This window comes from Lycorma delicatula, chromosome 3, assembly GCF_047948215.1.
Source record: "Lycorma delicatula isolate Av1 chromosome 3, ASM4794821v1, whole genome shotgun sequence".
In the NCBI taxonomy this organism is placed as follows: domain Eukaryota; kingdom Metazoa; phylum Arthropoda; class Insecta; order Hemiptera; family Fulgoridae; genus Lycorma; species Lycorma delicatula.
Window position 1 is genome coordinate 22,896,501 of NC_134457.1, and position 24,295 is coordinate 22,920,795.

At 27.0% G+C, this 24,295-nt stretch overlaps 1 protein-coding gene across 2 annotated transcripts in view; it reads left to right on the top strand.

Annotated features, from left to right (window-relative positions):
* Window positions 1–22,571, top strand: part of Src42A (Tyrosine-protein kinase Src42A) — a 302,961-nt gene extending 280,390 nt beyond the window's left edge. For both annotated transcript variants that reach the window (XM_075359534.1, XM_075359533.1), the window contains exons 5-8: window positions 2,477–2,635; window positions 6,309–6,487; window positions 8,850–9,006; window positions 11,619–22,571. In XM_075359534.1, the coding sequence (XP_075215649.1) occupies window positions 2,477–2,635; window positions 6,309–6,487; window positions 8,850–9,006; window positions 11,619–11,827 (704 nt within the window). In that variant the 3' untranslated portion in view covers window positions 11,828–22,571. The remainder of the gene's footprint in view (window positions 1–2,476; window positions 2,636–6,308; window positions 6,488–8,849; window positions 9,007–11,618) is intronic.
* Window positions 22,572–24,295: the final 1,724 nt, after the last annotated feature.

Sequence of the window (24,295 nt, forward strand, 5' to 3'; positions counted from 1 at the left end):
GTGAGAAGCCAGGCCTGGAAAGTAGGAAGGCTGAGGGAGGACAATCATCTGATTTTTGGCACAAAACTGACAAGTTGACAAAGCTGAGTGTGCAAACACATGAACCATGAGTTGTTTCGCCACAACTTTGATCTCTTTTTGCAGTTTTTTCACATAACTTGTGAAACGCCTTGATAGTACACATGGTTCACTGTTTCACCTTGAGGCAAGAATTCAAAATGCACAATTCCATTAAAATAAAAAAAAACAGAACATCATGACATTTGATCAAGATTGACATGCTTTCTTGGGGCCTGGAGATCCTTTGCCGATCCATTGTGATAATTGAACTTTTGTCTCAATGTCGTAGCCGTAATCCCAGCTTTCATCTCCTGTTGTGATCCTTTGCATGAATGTTTCATCATCATCGGTTTGTTCAAGATGTTGCCAACAAAAGTCCACTCAATGTTCTTTCTGCTGTTTGGTCATCAACTGAGGAACAAACTTTGCTGCAACTTGATGCATGTTCAATTTTTCAGTCAAAATGTCATGGCATGATCCAATTGAGATGTTAACCTCTTCTGCAAGTTCTCTGATAGTCGATCGGCAATTTGCATGCACCAGATCATTGACTTTCTGAGCGTGGATGTCACCAGTTGAAGTCGAAGGCCTTCCTGGTCAAGAGTGATCTTCAATTAACTGACGACCAAGTGGTCGATTTAAAAGTTTAAATTGTGAAAACCATTCGTAATATTGGGTGTGACCCTGAGCACCATCTCCATAAGCTTATTTCAAAAGTTGAATCATTTCTATAAAGTTTTCCTCAGTTTCACATAAAATTTTATGTTGTATCATTGCTCCTGACAATCACACATTACAAAAATCACTAATAACACTTAAACACGTTGCACTCAAATAACATAACTCGAAAACTAAACAAGATATCAACAGTCCAATAGTATGTGGTTACAGAGGAGGTTATTATGTAGAACACAACGCTGCCAACCAAACATCACTAAATATTTAAAAACTTTTTTACAGAAAAAAAAATTTGATACATAATTAAAAATGTTCAGTTATTTTCTGAACAGACCTTGTATGTCATAGTATATGAGTATGTATCATAACATGTATCATTTATTCTTTTTGAAGCTCAGTTTTTCATTATTGGTTCTAGTATGTTAATATGTTTCACTGTTGAATATTTATCATTCACTTATTTCACTGGAATTGCTTATTTAAAAGTTATTCCTTATTTAAAACTTCTTTTTTCTGTGTTGTTATCTATACTTATTATGTTTCATAATACTTATCAGTAAATTTGCTCTGAATTTCTTTCATGATCAAATGAACTACTTTCCAAATTCAGGTGGCATTTATTGAATAACAAATCATTCATCAGCTTTTTGATACCACTGTTAGAATATTTTCTGACAATTAGGAGTACTGTATGTTGTGATTAATGTACTTTAAAAAAAATCTGCAAGTACCGTATGTTGTAATTGATATACTTTAAAAAAATATATACAGTCACCCTACTCCTGTATCTATGAATGGTATTTTCTAAATCCTGCCTGAAACCACTGTTAACTTAAGTTCTGTAAAAAAGGTTAATGAAAGTACGCTTAAAAAAATTAACAACTTTAAATAAAATAATCTTTTGTCGTAAGGTTTTACAAAAGAAAAAGTCAGTTAAGTTCCACAAGATATCAACCTTTTTTTTATTTTAATGATGAAAATATTTAAAAAATATATTCTTCACAACTTTTACTGTATAAAATTTTTATAGAGATGTTCACTTGGCTGTTTGTAACATTAATGTATTATTGGATTTAAATATCAGTGTTACCAGTAGCACCAGACAGATGAACTACCGCATAAAATAATCTTAAAAAAGGATTCAAATTATCTTTTGGCTGATTATTAGTAATTTGCTGAACAATGAAAATTATACAATTTGAATCCAATTAATTCTGGAATATTTATTTTATATTTTCAAACCAAAATAAACTAACTATAAATAATAAAAATGCAGCTACCAAATCTGAGAATATAGTGTTCTGGTCCACTTAGTGAGAAAGTTCTAGATATTTGAAAAAATAATCATAATATTACTTTTGGTAGTAGTAACTGCTTACAGAGTTGGCTTTGGAATAGAATCATATTTTTTTGAGTGTTGGAAAATTTTAAGTTTCATTTATAATATTGTTTTCTACTATAGTTATTTTTTGGAAAGTCCATCCAACAATAACCTTATGAAAACTGTAGAGATGTAGTACAAATCAATTTTATGTATATGTATAAAATAATTTTAATTATTCTATATATTTCAAAAATGTTGTATTGAAGTAGAAATGTTTTCACCATTCTATGGGCTGTTTGCCTTAAATTATTTTTATTTTTATGGGATATTTATTGTTTAGTTATTTAATTATTGGTATTAATTCTTTCATTAAAAACATTTAAATGGTTTTATTTACAAGTATTTTCTTTTCAGGCACTATGGATCCAAAGGATTTCTTGGCTGAAGCGCAGATAATGAAGAAGTTAAGACATACAAAATTGATTCAACTGTATGCTGTCTGTACTATGGAAGAACCAATTTATATTATTACAGAGCTAATGAAGAATGGAAGTTTGCTCGATTACCTTCAAGGTAATGAACTTTTTATTTCTTTATTATTGAATTAATTTTTGTGAAAAGTAATTTAAATTTCCTACTCAGTTGCAAAAGTGTGATAAAAAAAAACAAGATAATTTTTATTAAAAAGAATTTATTCTTCTTTATTTACATTGTCCCCTTCAAAGTAGTTACATCCATATTGTCCCCTTCAAAGTAGTTATATCCAGAGATGCAGTTTATGTCAGCATTTCTTTCAATCATTAAAACATTTGTTGAAACCATTTTTTTCTATAGTCTATTCACTTAGTGATGTTTTCTTTATTTTGTAATAATTATCATAATTGCAAACTGTTTTCCTTTTAATCTTCTCTTAATCAGTGGGAACAAGAAAAAGTCAGTGTGACATGTCTGGAGAATACAGAAATTGAGGCATCAGAATGGTATTGTTTTTGGCAAAATAATCACAAATTAATAGTGAAGTTTGACCAGGGAGTGTTATCGTGGTACAAAACCCAAGAATTCTTTGCACACATTTGTGGTAGTTTTCTTTAGGTTGTCTGAAATGAATGATGTAAAACTGCTAATTTAATGGCCATAGAACCGTATGGTAAGAATTCGTAATAGACAACCCCAATCTAATCGAAAAAAGTAAAGAGAATATTAACATTCGATTTTTGATTTTCAAGAAGCTTCAGTCAGGATGAAGGGACTTATGTTTCAGTATCATAACCATATATCTATATTTCATCACCTGTTGTAACATGTTTGAGTAATTCTGAGTCATCAGCAGTGTTAGTTAACAATTGTTCAATGTTTTTATAATGTTGCTTTTGTTAAAAATTCAACAGTTTTGGAAAAAAATTTGATTGCATCTACTTTTAAGTTAAACTGGCAATACATTTTAAAGGATTATTACAATTTTAATTAGTTTTGTTTACCACTGCTTGATGTTTAATAAAAGATATTATATTGCTGTTATAATTATATTGATATAATGAAATGTAAATTGAGATACTGACTAAACCCCTTAAATGTTAAAATTAATTTCTCAGTAATTTTAATACATTAAATAATTTTCACGCTAAATGCTATTTTTATAAGATGTTTAGTTTAATATTTTGTTATTAATTTTAATTTAATTTTTTACATTAAGTAATTTCATATTGGAAAGATAGTTTTTATTGTTTTAATAGGTAATTTTCAATGCATTTTTTAGATATATACATCTTTATGGATAAAGTTTTTCAGAAAAAAAACTAAAACTACAACATATGAACTTGCACCTCTCAGTCTGTGTTCTCTTTCAACATTTCTAAAGCTTTGTTTATTTATTTATACGTTTGACTTTTAAATATTTCTTTAAAAAAAAAAACTGTCCTCAAAATGTGGAAATTATGGAGGCCATATCTTGTTATAGACAACTGAAACGTATTTCCCCAAAATGTACACGAAATACTACACAATATTGCTTATTCCAATATCTTGCTGGAACCAAAAGGTCTTATCTCTCATTTCTAGAAGTTCAGTTCATCTGGGAAAAAATTCTACCACATTTCTACATAACACTGAGATGTGATAGTAATTGTATGGACATCTTATATAGTAAAGGCTTAGGATGCTAAACAGTGAATCAGAATATTAAATCTCATCATAATGTTAATTTTTCACTGCAGTGAGGGATTTTTGATTCTCTTGCAGTTGATAAACACAAAAAAAATAATAATTTTTGCTTGTTGATGCAGCCAAACAAATGAAAATGGGTTTATATAACATAAATTATTGAACATTTGCGGATTTTCATCCAAATCTGTTTGAATCTATTGTTATGTTGTAATCATATTGGTAAATATTATCCAATGATTTACCATTACCGAGCAAATTTTTACAGAAGTTGTATCCTGGATGGGTAAAAACCAAGTTATTTATGCAAAATGTTAAGCACTATATGGTCAGACAAATTTAACATTTTCATGTCGTTTTATTGAATCACATGAACTTTCTGATGCAGCTTGTCTCTGTTCATGTCATTGACATAAGCAATCATCATTCATGACAACAGTCAAACATGAGCAATTTTTCTCAACCATTGTTGAGTATTGTTCATTATACCTGGTTTTTTTTTTAACTGTTGTACCATCCTAGAATTATGTTACAGCAAGAAATTTCAGCACTTGGCTTGATGTAAAACTGATAGTGAAACTTATACTGACTGTTAACAGTAGACTGGCAACCAGTGTAAACCATGACTGCCTAAACAAGATTGTGCTGGTAAATCATGATGGTGACTAAAATTACATGAATTTTTCTTCTCAGAAGAATTCATGTAGCTCCATCTGATAAGATAGGGTGAGGGTGGGAAGAACAAATATAACTTATTCCAACGCCCCACTCTGTGTATCTTCAAGGTATGATTGAAAAGTTTTAAGACCGGTGCTGCCGCTTCTCAATAGAAGAGGGTAGGTTTAACCGTGAATGTGAAAAGGGAGGTTTGTTTTGTTTTTGAGATGATCACCATGATAATATCTTGGTTCAGTAGAGAATGGCATCCTGGTGAGTGAAGATGTGTTTTTGGTTCTCAGCGGATTATTGATTTTGCAAAATGGATGAAAAAACATAACAAGTTTGTGTTAAATTTTCTTTGAAAGGAAAATCAGTTTTGGAGACTTGTGAATTCATCAAATTATTTTTTTGGATTAAATATTTGAGATATTTAAATGTTACTGTTTTACAGATTCAAAGATGACTGAAAATCAGTTGAAGAGGACCCTCAGTCCCACTAACCTTCCATTTCAAAAACCAATAAAAACATTTTGAAAGTTCACTATTTAGTGCACTCTGACTTTATACTCAATTAGGAAGATGTCTGATGAACTGAATTTAAGTTTCTATGCGGTTCAGTCAATTTTAACTGAAGATTTGAAAATGCATCGAATGACTGCAAAGTTCATTTCAAAATTATTGTTAGACCAGCAGAAATAACACTGACTTGAAGTGTTCCAAGAACTAATTAATTGGGCTGAAACTTATCTAGATTTGTTTAATAGCTTAATTACAGGTGATTAATCATAGGTTTATTGGTTTTACCCAGAAACAAAGGCACAATCATCGCAGCGGTGGGATCTATGTTCACCATGATTGAAAAAGTGCAACAAAGTCAGTCAAATGTGAAGGCAATGTCGGTGGTTTTCTTTGATTTTACTGGTATTGTGCATTACAAATTTCTCCCTATGGGGTAAGACAGTCGACCAAGGATATTATAAAAGGATGTCATTCCATACATCCTCAAAAATGTGTAGAAGAAGAGGCCTGCACCAGCTCATTCATTGTGCATTCTCAATCAAGAAATTTTTGGCCAAATTCTTGTTCTGCACCCCTATTCTCCTGATTTAGCTCTTACCTGTTTCCTAATTTGAAATTTTCCCTGAAAAGAAACAGATTTGATTCAGTTGAAAACATCCAGGCAAATACGGAGAGGGTTCTTAACAACCTTGTGTTAAGAACCCTATATTCTGTGTCTATGTGTGATTTATTTGTCAATTTAATTTTTACTGTAAATCAGCGTATAAGTAATTTTTCATGTATTCTATTGTTGTTTGTGTTGATCTCTAATATGTCTGATCTGTGTTATTAATTTATACATCTTAAATACGTATATTTTTCAAATAACAATACTAATAAATAATTTTGTTTTGCTAACTTATTTTAGGTAAAGGACGTGGATTAAAACTACCACAACTTATAGATATGGCTGCTCAGATTGCCGCAGGAATGGCATATCTTGAATCACAGAATTATATACATCGTGATTTAGCAGCTCGTAATGTTTTAGTTGGTGATGGTAACATTGTGAAAATTGCTGACTTTGGTCTTGCTAGATTAATTAAGGTAAATTATGACAATAAATACTTATTCTTTGATATTAGTATATATACAAAATATTAGGATATTTTATAGATTATTTATGGAATAAAATAATTTGATCATTAAATGAATTTATACCACCCATAATGACAGGAAGGTTTTAATCATGAGTAAGACATTTTATTTTTATTTATTTTAACAGTGACTATTCCTTGTCTCACAAAACCATGTAGCTAGCCAAAACATAAAATGATGATTCAATTTAATTTAACACAATCCATCCAACAGAAAACACTTTTCTTTATTTGTAATACAAAAATTAGAAAATTAGGATAAAATTATATATTTACCTTAAAAATAAAAATTTTAAGCTATCGCTATATTAAAATTCCATCTATTAAAGTAGAAAAAAATATTTGTTACCTCAGTGTATTTCTTCAGTCGTGATAAGCTGCTATTGTTGATGAACTGTTCTCATTATTTCCCAAATTTATGACAATATCTTCAATATTATTTTCCGTTAAACTCAGTCCGCTTCCCATTGCCTTCAACAACAATTTTTTAAACCACTGCATTAAATTGTCACCATTCATTTCATTGTGATACTGTTGGAAAGATCTAATTTAAAATGCTTACAAACCACCATTCAAAACCCATTTCACTTCCTGTGTGCGTTAACTATTAATTGTTTACCTTTTCAGCTGGAGGTTTTACCCCAGTTGGCTAACCTTCATAAAAGTGTCTTTTGCACTTTTTATTTCTTTATTCACATACTTTTTCCTGTACATGTCCTGCATTAACCCGTTTCATGTAGATAATTTATTGTCGTACACTTCACAGAATCACTTAATTTCTCTTTAATATTCTCTGTGCCATGAAATAATATCTTCGTGTTCAATCAAAGAATTATTTTTCTGGACATGTAATGAAAATTCATTGCTTTTAAATTAAAATAAGATGTAAAATGCAGTTCTAGAAAATTATGACATTTCAGAACAGTATTCGTTACATTTAATATTTTGTTCAAGTTAGGAATCTCATTACTAAACTAAAACAGATGATCTTTTTTCTGATAGCGTGGTTTTAGTAAAATCATCCAACTTTTCAAATGTATTTATGTGCTTTCAAGTCTTATAGAGGTAACATATTTACCATCAATTTTTTGTGTTTATTTTATTAAAAATTATTCTTTTGCTAATGCCTATTGCACTAGCTTGCTTTCCGAGCAATATCTCTGACTGCAGTTTCAGTGTTATCTTTTTATTAAATTAAGGTTTTAGATTGAAATTTTTTTTCTGTAGCTATTCAAGGGTTTTCTGGTTTATGTTTCACAACAGCAACACCCATTTTTAAAACCTGATTCCTCTTCTGTTCATCAGTCCATTTCTGGCTGTCCTTTGTTTGTGATTTTTGTCTTTGAAGTTCTTAAATCTGATGATTATTTTCCTGAATTTATCTGTATTTTGTTTGATGTTTTCATTTCCTCCAGGTCCTTTTGCGTTTCTTTAATCCTTTTGGTCAGGTTGTCATCGTCCATTCCTTTGTGGTGTGCGTAGAATATTATTGCATGTTTCTTCTGCATAGTGCCTGTGAAGGCTTCTGTGTGTTTGTAGAGGCTGGCTCATCCATATTTTCCAGGTTCCATCTTCTGTTTTCCTTAGTTTTGTTTCCACCGAAACTCAGTAAATAGATAAGTTAACCTTACCATATTAATTCCATGAATTAATATGACCAGCCTTTGAAAGTGATTCACTTTCAAAGATTATGATTTAATTTAAAAAAAAGCATAATAAAAATAAAATTAATGTTGGCAGTAATGACAGTAGAACAAAAGAAATACGATGTTTTAAATATTACATTATCTCAGTACTGAACAGCAGAATCTCTGCGTTATTCGTTCATAATAAATTTCAACATTTTTAAAAAACAAAAGAATTTCAACAAATTTGACAAATTAAAAAATAAATGTATTTTAATGTAATTATAGAATTTAATAACAATTGAAGATGCAGGATCCCACGAAAATCAATTCTTGGAATTAATGTGTTAAGTTTAACTTGTCTATTTACTGTGTTCTGATAGTTTATATTTAATTTTTTTTTTGGGCTTGGTATCACCACATAAGCTTAAACCTTGTGCGTGGAATATGAAAATGGAATTTTGTAGTGTATGAAAAATATTTAATATAATTAATTATTAATATATATATATATTATAAATTATTATTATATCATATTATATATATGTAAAAATAATGTCTGTGCCAGATGTTTAAAATCAATTATTACATTAATTTTGACATAAAATGATTACAATTTGCCATTTTTTTTTTTATTAATAATTTGTAGTTGATGGCCCATATTTTATTTTTAATTTCTTTTTACAGGAAGATGAATATGAAGCAAGAGTAGGTGCAAGATTTCCGATAAAATGGACTGCTCCTGAAGCTGCTAATTACAGTAAATTTTCCATTAAGTCTGATGTCTGGTCATTTGGTATTCTACTAACAGAACTTGTTACATATGGTCGTATTCCATATCCAGGTAATAATATTTTTTACTATTTACTTCTTTATTTAAATGTACTTCTCTTATTGTGTAACTATTATGTTTGTAATTTTTAAAACAGAAAGTAATTAACTAAAATGTAACAAATTGAAGTTTAATAAATACTTTTCAATGATAATTACAGTTTTTCTCCTTGGGAAGATTGTTTATCACCGTGTATGAGTTTAAATTGGAGGCTGTTAGTGCTAATAGTGCATCCATGGTGTGATCTAGTAAGGGTACAACCACCTCACTACGAAAAACATCCCCGCAGTACACATATATATTTACAATTTCAGTTTTCGCTTTACATAGTTTTTTCAGTTATTGTTCCAGTTAGCATTGCAGTCTTTTGTCAGTATATTTTAACAACTTTCAATTTTCATGAATAAATGATATGAAATACTGAAGGCCATCATCTAGATCAGGGGTCAGCAACTCGGCACCCTTGATGAGATTTTTATATGCCCTTACTACATTACACACCTACTAAGCCCAATAAATGTATCGGCATCACACATATGTAAGACAATATAATTGCGCAAGCTCAGTGTCAGCAAATAGCAATCAAGGTCATACACTGACACACTTGCTACTTAGCACGTAGAAATATTCTCACTTCTGAAAAATTTGGTAGTCTGTTACCATATTCTGAGTGCTACATATTTTCACTATATTTTGTTATTTACGTAGTATTAGTAAACATATCATGCAAGAGAGTCGCACTTTTCACTATCAAATGTGTATCATACTGGTTAAACAGATTTTATAAATAACTCATCTTGAATAATTGTAAATGAAAAGGAATTTATTGTTGCAATGTTGACTGGGAAGAACAATTTTGTTTTATTGACTATAAAGGCAAATGTATCTGCTTATTGTATAATAATAGTGTGGTGCCCCCAATTACTTTTGAATTTATTTTACGCCCTTACTGACAAAAAGATTGCTGACCTCTAATCTACATGAATATTAATATTGTTTTACTTGCATTTAGTACGCAGATTGTTACATTTAGATTTCCTTTTTATCTTATTATGGTGTGATTACAAATCTTTCCGATGATGAAGAAAAATTACAACAAATAATAAATTTAATTTTGATAAAATGGACAGTTAGTGTATAAAACTAAAATTTGTGACTATAAACATTAATGGTATTGAAGTTAAGAAACCAATTTTTATTAAAATTATCAAATGCTTTCCACTTGATCCTGTAAAATTTTAAGTAATAAATTCAATAAATTTTGCTATGTAAAAACCTCATCACAGCAAGGAACACTTAATATTTTAAAACTCATTGGTCAAAGAGAAAACAGGTTATAGTTATTTATTTTGAATCACTTGATATAATAGTATAATTTATAAAATGTATGTATTTCCATTTAGGCTCTTCTTTGAAAAACTTAATTTGGATCTAGGGAGTGAGCAAAAGAAGATTCAATATAATTAGAATGATTAAAATCTAGGAGTATAAATAAACATTGAGCAGGCTGATTAATGAAGTCCTGATTTTTAATTTATTTTTATTTTTAAGAAGTTTACTTGATAATGATGATTTTATGTGAATAAGAAAGATGTCATCGTCAATTGGGAGGTTCTAAAGATAATGTAAACATGTTAATATGTTGGTTGAGTGCTTGGATATTAGAAGACAATTAGGCCTGTTCAGAATATAACCAAACATTTTTAATTGCATACCAATGGAGATTGGATTGTTCATATCTTGTTCAGTTTGCATGTTATTGTTATTTGAGTGCAATGTGTTTAAACGTTAGTAAAAATTTCTGTAATGTGCAATTTTCAGAACAATGATCAACATAAAATTTTACGTGAAACTGGGGAAAACTTTCATAGAAACGTTTCTACGTTTGAAACCAGCCAACAGAGATGATGCTCTGGGTCGTACACAATGTTACGAGGTTTTTCATGATTTAAAAGTGGTCGTCAGTCTTCTTTTTTTTTCAATTTTAATGGAATTGTGCATTTTGAATTCTTGCCTCAAGGTTAAACAGTGAATTATGCATACTGTCTAGGCATTTTACAACAGTTACATGAAAAATCCATAAAAAGAGAAGAGTGTGGCGAGACAACTCGTTCTTTCACCATGACGATGCACATGCACACTCAGCTTTGTCAGTTTGTCACTTTTGTGCCAAAGAGCAGATGACTGTTCTCCCTCAGCCCCCCTACTCACCAGACCTGGCTCCTTATGTTTTTTCTCATTTTTGAAATTAAAATCAGTGATTTTAATTAAGGATGTCAATTTGAGACTAATGATGACATCAAAGCAAATTCATCACTGACCTAAGTCCATTTCAAATGAAGTCCTATCCGGGACTGCTTCACAAATTGGAAACACCACTGAGAAGTGTGTGAATAGGGGAGGGTACTACTTAGAAGGGGACAAGGACCAATAATCTGTAAAATTAATAATAAGATTAAAAAAATAAAGTTAGGTTATTTTCTGAACAGACCTCATACGTATCAGATGTTTGAACATTAAATAATTTACACACTCTGTTAAGCTAGAAAGTTAGTAAACAACAACTTCAAATTGTTATCACGGCACATCATAATATATTACTGTTTGGTTCTTTTCTTTTTCAGGAATGACAAATGCAGAAGTGTTACATCAAGTTGAACACGGATACCGAATGCCATGTCCACCTGGTTGCCCTAATGCTCTTTATGACATTATGCTCGAGTGTTGGCACAAGGATCCTATGAAACGACCAACTTTCGAAACTTTACAATGGAAACTTGAAGACTTCTTTACTCTTGAGGGGTCTGAATATAAGGAGGCTTCGGCTTACTGAGAACACGCCCACCTCCCGAACTGGAATCGTCTCCGAATGCCCCTGCCTTCTCCACATTAAATTTTATTCTTTTTTAAACATCACGCAAAACTTTTTTTTTAATGGGAAAATTGAAAACAAAAAATATAACAGCTAGTTAATAAACTTTTATATTTTAAAAATATTTTAAATAAAAATGGTTTTTCTTCATATCTTAATTTTTATGTAAATCTTTTTTCAAAAATGTATGCATAATTTAAATAATAATATTGGTATGCGCTATATTTTAATTTTGATAAGTTTTTTTTTCTTCAGTAAATATTATTTGATAGTTTTCAGATTTTCCTATAGCTTATTTTGTTTTTCTTTCTTATTTTTGTTAAAGACTTAAAAAATGATACTATTTGTTTTGCATTGAAAAATGATTTAATGATTTGTCTTCTCTATAATTAATTTATTTTTTTTTTTTTTATTACTATTATTCTAGGCCTTAATATATTTTATATTTAACTTTTTGTTTATTTTAAAAGAAACATATCCTTCCATTTTTATGTAATTTATTATTATTTTAGCTATTTCATTATGAAATGTTAATTTTAGAATAATAATTATTTTGTTTAATTGCATTTATGTTGCTCATTAGTTTTTTCATATTCAATTCATTTATTATTATCATCATTTTCATTACCAATCATCTTACTTTTTATAATTGCTTATTTTTTTCCCCAAAAAATAAGGAAGTGGCACATTAATTGGATACGATCGTTTCGGGTCCGGTGGGATAGTTAATTGACATGATGTATTAGATACATAAAATGACATTGTGGTCCAAACTATTAATCATTGTATGAAATATAACTTTTACTCATTACTTATATTTTTGAAGTATATGTTTGCAAGTGTGTGTGTGTGTATGTATATGTATGTATGTATATGTGTGTGTAGTTCATTGACATATGTTATAACATATTTGTGTATAAAGGAACATTGTATTATATAAAAAGAAAGATTGATTTTATAGAGTTGTTTTACAAAAATAGTTATTTGTTAATGGTGTTGTAGATCAAATTTGTTTTGTATAAATATATAATACACATGTTCATTTTCACTTAAAAAGTGTTGAGTATTATTTTAAAGAAATATGCTGATTATATTTTACACATTTATGTAGAATTTCCTGTATTATTAATATTATATTTGTAAATATAATATTATATCAATTTTTTGTGATAAAAAAAATATTAATGTTTTAACAATTAGTTTTTGTATTTGATAAATTTTTTAAATTGATCTTAACTGTTGTGTTTAATAATTATATAGTATTATTTGTTCAAAACATACATAAATATATATTTTAGTGCACTCTTTGTTTCTTGGTATTTATTTGTTATACTCTTAATTTTTTAATATGAAATACATGTTTAATTTATTACTGGAATAGCTTTATTGAAATTTAAATTTTTATTTAAAAAATGTATTAATTAAAAATTTTATATTTTTTCCTATACTATATGTGTGAGCATTTTTTCCTAATTACACTATTCTATTCTAAATATATACTTTTCTATATGTATATATGTGACTGTGACTTGAGATAAGTCAATTGAATGGACGCACTTTTTAGGCTTCATATGCTCTACTACTTCATAATATACTCTAACCATACCGTTATACTATATAGTTTTGTAATATACTGTTATAGTTTTATTAGATCCATTTTACTGTATTGCCGATTAGATCCAGTTTTTTATTCCTTTTTTTTTTTAAGTGACTGTTTTAAGAGTTTTCTTTTCACTTCATCTCCTGATAAAATCTGTTCTTGTTTGTTTACCTAAAAAGCATGTAAAATTCTATTATATAAGGACTGATTCTAAAAATGGTTACAGAAGAAGTTTATTTTTTACCGATTAGTAAATATTACTCTGTGTTTAAATAAACTTTTTAATGTAGATATTTTTAATTGAATTTGTAAAATCACTTCTGTTACTATGAAATTATAACCTCAAAACTTTGTCATTACATGCATTTATGTAGGAAGTTTTTCTGAGTGAGGTTTTCTGTGCGTTTGATATGTGTAATTTTAATGAAATTCTATGACAAAATACAATAATTTTAATAGAATTGTCATTTGTAAGAAAGCTGACAATGGACATGCATGACAAAGTGAAATAATTGTTTTCAAACAACTTTTTTTAACCCTTTAACGGTTGTTTTTTTATTTTAGCAGAAAATCATATTATTGTATCTTTTTTTTTCACCAAACAGTTTTCAGAAAAAAAAGTGGATGAGTTATTTCATCAAGGGAAATTTTTACCAGTTATTTTTTTTTACATATTTTTGGTGTATGCAATGAAATATGATAAAAACACTAATCTAAGGACCTATTTATATACTTTTCTTATCATGCAAGGTAAAAAACAATATTTAATAGTTCAATAATATCAATATCATTTACACGTGATGTACAAGCCATTTTGTATTAATAAATATCACTTATAATACCAAATTGTCATCAATAATACTGTAAAACTAGTAAGAAATTCAAATAACACAAAGTTTGTTTACTCAAAAAAAATTACTATAGTTGGAATATAGTAATCAACTCTGTTATTTCTTATTTATGTACAGACACAAACAGTTGGAAATAAAATATGACTGAACATTACATGAAAATAATAATAAAATTATAAAAACTATAAAAGAAAACAATAAATAACATGAAGGAATAATAAAACCAACACATATGCAACTTGTGGAACGATCAAAACAATAAAAACAAATGCGTAACAGCTAGAAGGATACGAAACAAGACTTATAGAATAGAGGACCGATTTGCTACTAGCACTTAACCGTTATTATTTTGTTTTTGATGAGTTACTGCAATGTGTATGAAGCTAGTTACATTTTTACTCTAATTTAGCAGTTACAGTAAAAATGGAACTAGACTCACACAGATTGTAGTAACTCATCAAAAAACAGAATAAAACAGGTCAATTCATAATGACAAATTATTTTGTCAGAGGCAGTTTTCAGGAAAAAAGTGGATGAGTTATTTCATCAAGGGAAATTTTTATCAAGTTAGCTAATGACAAGTTATCTTGTCAAAAACCAGTAAGGGGTTAATGATTGTCTTCATACAACTATTTCCCAAATTTGTTGTTTTATCCCATCTGCATAATTTTCATTTAAAAAAAAAAAGTGTCATATAGGTGCAGAACATTCAGTGGCAGTCAGTTTTATTTGTTATGTTTAAAGAATTACTGCGAAACTTTCAACATCCTTAACTTCAATATTTTATTCACTATAATTTAAACAGTTTATGTGAACATGATAAAATAATGAAATTGTATTTATCAAAGTTTCAAACAAATCTTCCTACTTTTTTCCTTCCAGTTGTTAAATCAAACTTTATTTACATTTCATAAACATTCTTTTTACATATTAGTATTTATGTATTTCCTCAATAGATTTACAGGTATTCATTTTTATATCTTGATAAATAAGTATATATCTTTGCTAACCAGTAACCTCCTCTCATTTTATGAATATCTTAATGCTTTTTTTCTTGTAAGTTTATTTATTTTAATACAAAGAAATCATTTGGATTTTGTTGTAGAAAGCAATCCAGTCAATACAAGTTCCTGTGAGCATAATTATTTATATCTTCCATCATTCATTTGATTGATTCGCACTCGTTCAAATTGATTTCATATTTTTTTTTTTTTTTTTTTTTTTTTTTTTAGGTTTAATGTAAAGTGAAGTTTTTATTATTTGTGTATCTGTTTATAATTAGACTGGTACTATCATCCAGGTGACCTTGATCACTCATTGACAGGATCAAGGAGTACCACTGTAGTTTTTCACCAAACAAGAAATCTTTTATGTTAATACCGGTTTATAGCTAACTCTTACCTTTTAGAATACTGTATTTTAATTGAACTTTATAATCTAAATTTTCAGATATATCAGTGATTTTTAAGTATCAGTTATGTTTATAAGGATTTATAAAAATGATCAAATGCCAAGTATTAATTTGTTTATTTGTTATTTATAAGAGTGCACTTAATATTTCATTTTACATGAAATAGTTTTTTATAACTTTTATGTTACAAATTAAATTTTTATTGTAAAGAATAATTATTGTATTAAGTGTTGTTTTTTTTTTTTTATATGTATATAGCCTAAATATATCAATGAGTGTTATATAATAAAATTTTTAAAGGAAAAAGAATATGTATATATTAAATATAAGAAATATTACAAACAAGTGAATGAATTCCTTAAATTCATTTTTGTATGTGAATGTTTATATATAATATATTGTGTTATTGTGCAGCATGGTTTGTGCAGTGTTTTCTATTTTCATTAATAAGGTAGAAAACATTTTTTTTTATTATTAAAGTATTGTAAGTAAAACAGCATAGTAGAACATATTTTGTTTTTCACATCTGTTTGAAAATGTTTTGTATTATAAAATATATTTGTGGCTTCAGCATGAAAATTTGATGTTCTGTATTAACAGAAAACAGTTTTATATAATAGTAATAATAAATAAATTATTGCTGTAAAAATTTATAATAATTATTAAACATTTATGTATGAATTGGAATGTTTATAAAATCCTGTCTTATAATTCTTCCTTATCCATTGTCCCTTGTCATTGTCATTACTGTATTTATTTATATTAGCTATTTGTGTGTTTGGACTTAAGTTAACCTATATGGAATAGGATAAAATTATAATATCATTATTTATTTTATCATTGTCTGATAAGTGAATTTTATATATTTTAAGCCAATGTTTACTTACTGAATAAAATCGGTTCATAATAATTTACCATGATTAGTTGCTTGAATATCAGCTAAATATATTTCAAAAAACTGTTTTCCAATTAATAGGCTTCTGTTGTTTAGTTTATAGAATTATTGGCCAGAAGCAACAGACATTTAAAATTCATTTCTCACACCAGGCCCATTTTGTGCATTCATCAATTAAAAAATCAATTTACAAAACCTACTCAGAAAATAAAGTTTGTAACATGGTTATCAATCAAATTTGAGTTTTAGTTTTAAGTGATAATTAAATTTATATTTAAATGGTATTGACTTGAATTATATTTAAATTCTATTAAAATAAACCACCTGGTACAGGATATTGAGATAAGATATATATTACCTAAAGTTTACTATGAAAATACTGCCACTCCTTAGTTCTAATCCTCAATTATCATCAATCATGACTGAGGATGCAGGATCCTACAAAAGTACTTTCATAGTAAAATTTAGGTAAAATATGTCTTATTCTATACTAGATTGTTTATTTTAATATAATTTAATAGTGTAGAAGAATAATATAAATCTTAAAAAGAGTAATAATTATTGACTTCAAATATATGCAGTCCTAAGTACAATTCTCTTTAGTTGGTTCTATGTTCAACTGCTTTGTAGTTATGTTTTCAGGTATTTCATTCTGAAGTTAAACTTATGAGAAGTGAAACTCCAAGTAGGGAATAAATAATATTAAATCTGTTGCCTATATTTTATGTCAGTTATCAATATTACTTCTTTTTTTTTAATATTTCCCTATATATATATATATATTTTGGATTAAATGACTAAAGTTTGAAAATTTCATGAGAAATATTTTAAAATGTCCTAAAAATGGCTGTTTTTTAAAAGAAGATTTTAAGTTAATTCATCATCATCACCTGACAATATCCTTATCGTGATAGATCCAGTTGGTGACCCGGGTTCACATGTTAGATACGAAAAGTTAATTAACCATCCATGGAATCGTAGTATGTTTTTGTTGTACCATTTTGATTCTTGTGAATCATTTTAGAAAATCCTTTTTGTACATTCTAAATTAATCTTCTTTATTTGAAAGAATATTTTTAAACCTAAATTTAAATAATATGTTATTATTTTTATTAAAGTTAATTTAGTTTTAATTGAAATTAATGAATTCTGAATAAATTGATTTATAAGGTATTATTGACATATTGTTTAAGGAAGAATAGACTTTGAAATTTACGTACTTGTTATACTTATTATTCTACTTCAATTAATTTGTTACACATTATTAGTTCAGAGTTTGGATGGGATAATTCTGTTGAAAAACATTAATAGAAGAGTTTTTATATTTAGACATCAAATTTACACTATTTCATCACATTTTATTAGATAGATACTTTATATATTTTAAGAGAGAATAGCCTAAAAAAAGCGAATTATCTTTTACATTTGTAATTTTTATAAAAAAAAAAAAAAAAAACATTTTGTAAAATTATATATTTCATATTGCTAGTTAGATTTTTTCAAAACTACCAGCATTTATTAATAATTATAAATAAATAATTTTTATATATTTTCAGTTAACAATTTTCAAATACATTGATTAGAAGTAATGCATGAATATTCTGTATGTATTTTTTTTATTTGTTCCTTATCTGTCACGGCTATATAAATGGTTTTTGATATGCTTATCAAAAGGGCTTTTTTCAGGAGAAAAAAGATGGTATAACTATTGTAATTATAGTGTCTGTTAAATATATTATAAAATGTGACCTAGTAATATAATAATCAAATTTTCTGTGGTATGTGAAAATTATGATATGATAAAGATGTTTTTTTTTTTTAAAAAAAACCTGTTTCTTAGCCCCAAGGAAAAGAAGACTCTGAATTAAGACACTTTGTATTAGAGAAAAGAACTATGGAAGATGGATTTCTCCGTATTCACCTGTGATATTCACTGGTAATTTTTTTTTCACTAAACAGTATCTGAAAACCAACTTTTCTTGTTCTGTTATCTAATATTTTATGTACTAGTTGTACCAAACATTCAGTGCTATTTTGATGTCTAATAGTAACATTCTTTTTTTTTCTTAAAAAAAAAATAGAATATTGTAGGAGCATTATGGCGGAAAAAAGCCCTTTTTATTAACAATAATAAAACAGTTTATATATTTTTATGTAGCTAATTGAATTGTTAATAGTTTAATTATATGTATAGTGTAACTAAGTCAAGTTAAGTAATGAAATTAGACAGATTGGCTGGCCTACATATCACATGTGATACACTAAAGCATAATTTTTTTTTTAATTTATATTATTCATAAGTGCATTATTTTTTAGGCATAAAAAATTATTTTATCCATTTGTGTTAGTTCTCATTTTCCCTTCTGCTGCTTTTTTATTTGAGCTGATTTTTTTTTTTTAATGCTTGAAATGTAATGCTTTTCTTAAAAAACAGATCATTCTTCATCATATTTTACAAGGTTTTTTTCTTGTAAATTTACCATAATTTTTTTCTAATTTTTTAACTAGAATAATTTTATACAATTTTTATCATTACTGTTGTAACAATAACTACAGTGTATGTAATATCTGAAGGCGGATCAGTAATGCGCTGCGGCATCCCCTGTACTGCTCTTAACTCTGTGACTTCTCCTCACACCAGCAGCCAAAGTAGTGTACTCCAAAAATCACATCCATTAATTTGTAATGACTTGCACCATTCTAATTTTGACGTCATTATTATAGTAACAAAATATCTTCTGGTAATTAGTTATTACCAGATATTTGTTATTACAAATAAAACTACTTATGCCTAATATTTGGTTCTAGATTTATATGAAATTATTTATTTATTCCTTGAATGTATGTTTTTTTTTTTTCAAGTATTTTAAACCAAGGTTTTGCTATAAATAAATAGAAACAATGACACAATACGGAAGTGTATGAAATGAATTGTTTATTTATTATAGGCTATAATGTTATGGTTTTCTTTGATGTGGCGTAGTTATTTATGAAAATTATTTCTAAATAGCACTTGCGTAGCAGTAACTAATATTCTTTTGAGCTTTGTAGGCCTACAAAATTACAAAATAAAAATATTATTGTAAAAAAAAAAAATACATAAAAAAGTGTTAAAGAAATATGAATAAAAGTAATATAATTACAATCATTATTAAATTTATTATAAAAAACATTATGAATACTAACGAGATATTAAGTTCGTACTATAATAAATTAAAATTAATTAAAACTTTAATAGTGATGAATGTAATAAACGTAAAACATAAAATGATTTCATACAAAACAATTTATTTAGTAACTCAAATAAATAAATTAATACAATAGAATAAATTAATAATTAATGACAAATTTAAATAAATAGTAGCAAAAATATATGAATATGGTGGAATAAACAATAATAAATACAAGCAATATTATTTGGAGGTCTTACTTTTGTAGCAACCAGTAGCAAGTGTTCTGTATACTGGAGTAGTGGCAGCTTGTAGAGAGTACCCACCTTTAGATTTTACATACACCATAAGAAAAATTTTATTCAAGGAGGTTTATTTAGAGAATTATTTTTAAAAAATAATTTTGAAGTATAAAGAGCACTTAACAAACCCCAAAACAGAAACAACTTAATGAAATATCTATAACTTAAACAACCAGCAAGAAACTTTCAGAATATTTGTTTCCAAATCATTTATTATTATAAAATAGTTAATATGTGAATTACTTTTATAACATTGCTCTTAGTCAAGATCATTTTATTACAAATAATGACCACAGATCACAGTATGAACCCATTCCAAAACACATAGTGAGTAAAATAAAATGCAGCGAGTTGTAGTTCCTGTGTGTGTATATATAGTAGAGGAAATCATATTGCTGAGTAAATGGTCTTCATATAAATAATTTTCCTGTAAAATAAATTCTCTCACACAATATACGAACAGATAATTTTAAAATGTACAGAAATAATAATAAATAAAGATAAGATCTTAGATGTTACTGTAGTATAGAGAATACCAGAATTATACTTCCAAAATTGCTCATTTGAATCAATTGATGGAGATGGATATTTATAAAAATATTAGAAAATTACTGAAGTAAGCCATATTGCAATAAAAAACTGGAAATTAGTGATTAAAATCTGTATTTTGGTTATAAGTAATGTACAGTCCCAGCATAATTAAATAATAAAGAAAAAAATTATAAACGATTATAATTTTCTGTATAAAATGTTTTTTGCCTTCTCAACTTTACCCATATAATGTTTTAAAAGGTTTTCTAAATTTAAGACGCAGTTGGTTGACACATGAAAAAAGAATGTTATCAAATAATGCAGCAGAAGAGTTAAGTATAATATATAGTTTTCATTAATAATTACATTAGAATTAAATTTTTCATATATATAATTTTAAGCATGATTTTTTTTTTCATTTAACATGTAACCAAATAATGGAAATATATATATATATATATATATATATATATGTGTGTGTGTGTATATATATATATATATATAAATTTTATACAGAAAAATGTGTTCATGCAACTTTCTACATATTAATTAAAGTTCACTTTTTATTGTAAATTTATTACGACCTAATATTTATCAGAACAGTGTATTTATAATTAAATTTATATATTTGATTCTATGTTTATGATCTTGTGTATATTCTTTTTTATGTAATTATTATTGTAAATCTGTAAATATTAAATATTAAAAATTATTTAAAGAATAATACAATAATTACTAATCGTTTGATTATTTAAATATCTAGATAAATATTGTCAAGATATGTGATTTATAAATAAAAATACATTCACTGTATACATTTCATATGGTATCTTATCACTTAGAATTTTTTTATTCTATTATTAAAGAGTATTTATATAAAAATAACGCACATTTGTATTATATAATGGTGTTATACTTATATAATTATTACAAATATTTGCATTAATTATGTATGATTGTATTGTTGGATAATATTTTTTTAAACGATTTGTATACATTTTTTTTTATAGACTGTTGTAAATTAATCACTTGAATATTATGTATTATTCAGTTTTTATTTTCTTTAGTAAATATTTGTAATATATTGATTTTCTTAAACTATTTTTATCAACTGCAATAATTAAGATCGATCAAAATAACTGGTTTATTTGTTTCTATGTTCAGTGAATAAGCTTAGAATTATCTGGCTTACGCAGGCCTAGCCCAAAAATCAAGATAACACAAAAAGAAAATAATTATACTTTTTAATATAAAGGTTAATTTTTATGTTAAAACCTTACAGTTTTTAATTTCTTTTATTTTTATTTTCGGCAATCTTCTTTATAATAGTTGATTAATAAATTTTTTGAAGATAATAAAAATGTATGTTATGAATTTTCATTATTATTTAAATAGCATTAATCACTTAGGAAAAATGAAAACTTCTAATTTTTTTTTGCTTTATTAAAATGTTTTAAAGAATTAAATATAGGTTTTTTTTCATATTTGCTCCATTTCATCTGATTTTAATCTTTTTTATAATTTTAATCATGAGATTGCAGACTGCATTTAGGAGGTTAATTCAGTTTATTCAACTGTTTCTGTTTGCTTGCATCTTAGATTATTTATTTATATTAAACGTTATTCTTAATATTGCTTTGTTTTCTTAATTTTTTTTAAAATTAATTTGCACATTACACTCTGTTGTAAAAAATAAAAAATAATTCAGTCTTATTATAAATGAAATTTTTAGTCTGTTTTAATCTCTAATTTTATCTGTTTCATCTTAGTGTTATTTACTGTTTCATTAAATAAAATATATATTTAAGTTTGTAATAAATATTTTGTTAAGTATATATATTAATTATATCTTGTCACAAAACAATTTTCTTTTATTCTAAAAATGTATTGTTTTTTGTAACAATATTTATAAAATTATAAATAAATATTTATGTATAAAGCATCATTCTTTTTTATCTCTTCCTACCAAACTAATCTGTCATGATATTTCTTTGACTTAGCTAAAATGTTACACATTTTTTAGTTTTTTGTAATATAAATAAAATGGATTATTTTTTTTAAATTACTTTTATTAAAAAAAAAATCAGAAGAAAAAATAACTCTTCTAAAGTATAACAATAAGTTAAGATTTAATACCTTTTATAAAGTAGTTACAATAAAGTGTGGGATGCCCCTCATTATATGAGGGATGTTCAGTAATTAACAAAATAAATTGATGTAAAGAAAAAAACAATTTATTCTACAGTGACAATGAAACTTTTTGAGGGTCAAGTTGGCAACCTAGGGAACATATTTAATAAGCTGTTTGATCATAATTAATCTAAACATAAACTCTTTTGTTGATTTCAGAATGTCAGCTCCACTTTAAATCTGTGCACCAGAAAAGCAACATTCAGTGATAAGATATTTACTATCAGAAGGTGTGAAACCAGCGGAAATTTACTTAAGAATGTTGAAACAGTATGGTGAGAACAGTTTAATTTGGGGAACAAGTGTGACTGTTCATCATTGCTTTAAAAGACCGATTGAAGTTTTGACTATCGCTCTGCAAAATCACATAAATGATCTTATTCGTGAAGATAAGAGAGTCTAAATTTCCCAACTTGACTAGTTTTTGTAATATTAAGGTTGGAACCACACAATCAATCATTTCACGACGTGCTGAATTATCATAAAACTTGTTCAAGATGGATTCATAGACAATTGATTCAAGCCCATAAAGACACCTGGATTTGTATTTGTTCTAAGCTTAAAGAACAGTTTGAAGTGGAAGGTAAATTACTTTCTAGATCGTATAATAACCTGTGATGAAACATGGATACAAAATTTTTTGCGATAAGGTGATGTCAGGGTGCTCTCTCAAAAGGTGAGATTCTCTTGAATGACAATGAGCATCACACATTGCTCAGAGAAGAGGAGAAACACTCTACAAGTTAGGTTGGCAGATGTTGCCACATTCTCCTTATAGCTCAGACCTTGCCCCATCCCATTTTCATTTATTCGGCCTACTCAATGATTTTTTACACAGTAAGAAGATTGACGACAAAAAAGCAGTACATGAATGGTTCAAGCAGTAAGATAAAGAGTTCTATGGTGTGGGAATCAGAAAGCTCACAGAACGATAGGACAGGTGTTTAAATATTGTTAGAGACTTAGTTGAAAAGTAAAGTTAAGTTTCTTTGTCATTGAATAAATCGTTTTTTCTCTCTATCAGTTTGTCTAATTAATTATTGAACATCCCTTGTAACTGAAGTGAGCTTCTTAATAACATAATTATGGCAGTTAGAAACTGTCATTGGACATCATCAGGCTGAAGTGCACAACATATTTTTCATTATTAAGTGTTTAAAACACTTACAATCCAGTTGATTATTATTTAACAGTTTGGTGATGCTATGCTAAAATTTAATAAGACAAATATTAATGATAATACTATTGATGGAAATTATATAGTTTCAACTGCAGTTAAAAAAGCCAGCAATATATTACAATTCATTTCTAGAAAAACTTTCAAAGAATATGGCTTCAAAATGAAATTGACAATAAATTTATATCCACTTTGATTTTATTAAAATCTTTTAATTTTCGAAGCCAAGATGCTCAACACAATAAAACAATTAAAAAAATGTTTAATATTAGTACATTAATTAGCATCACAATTTCATATTA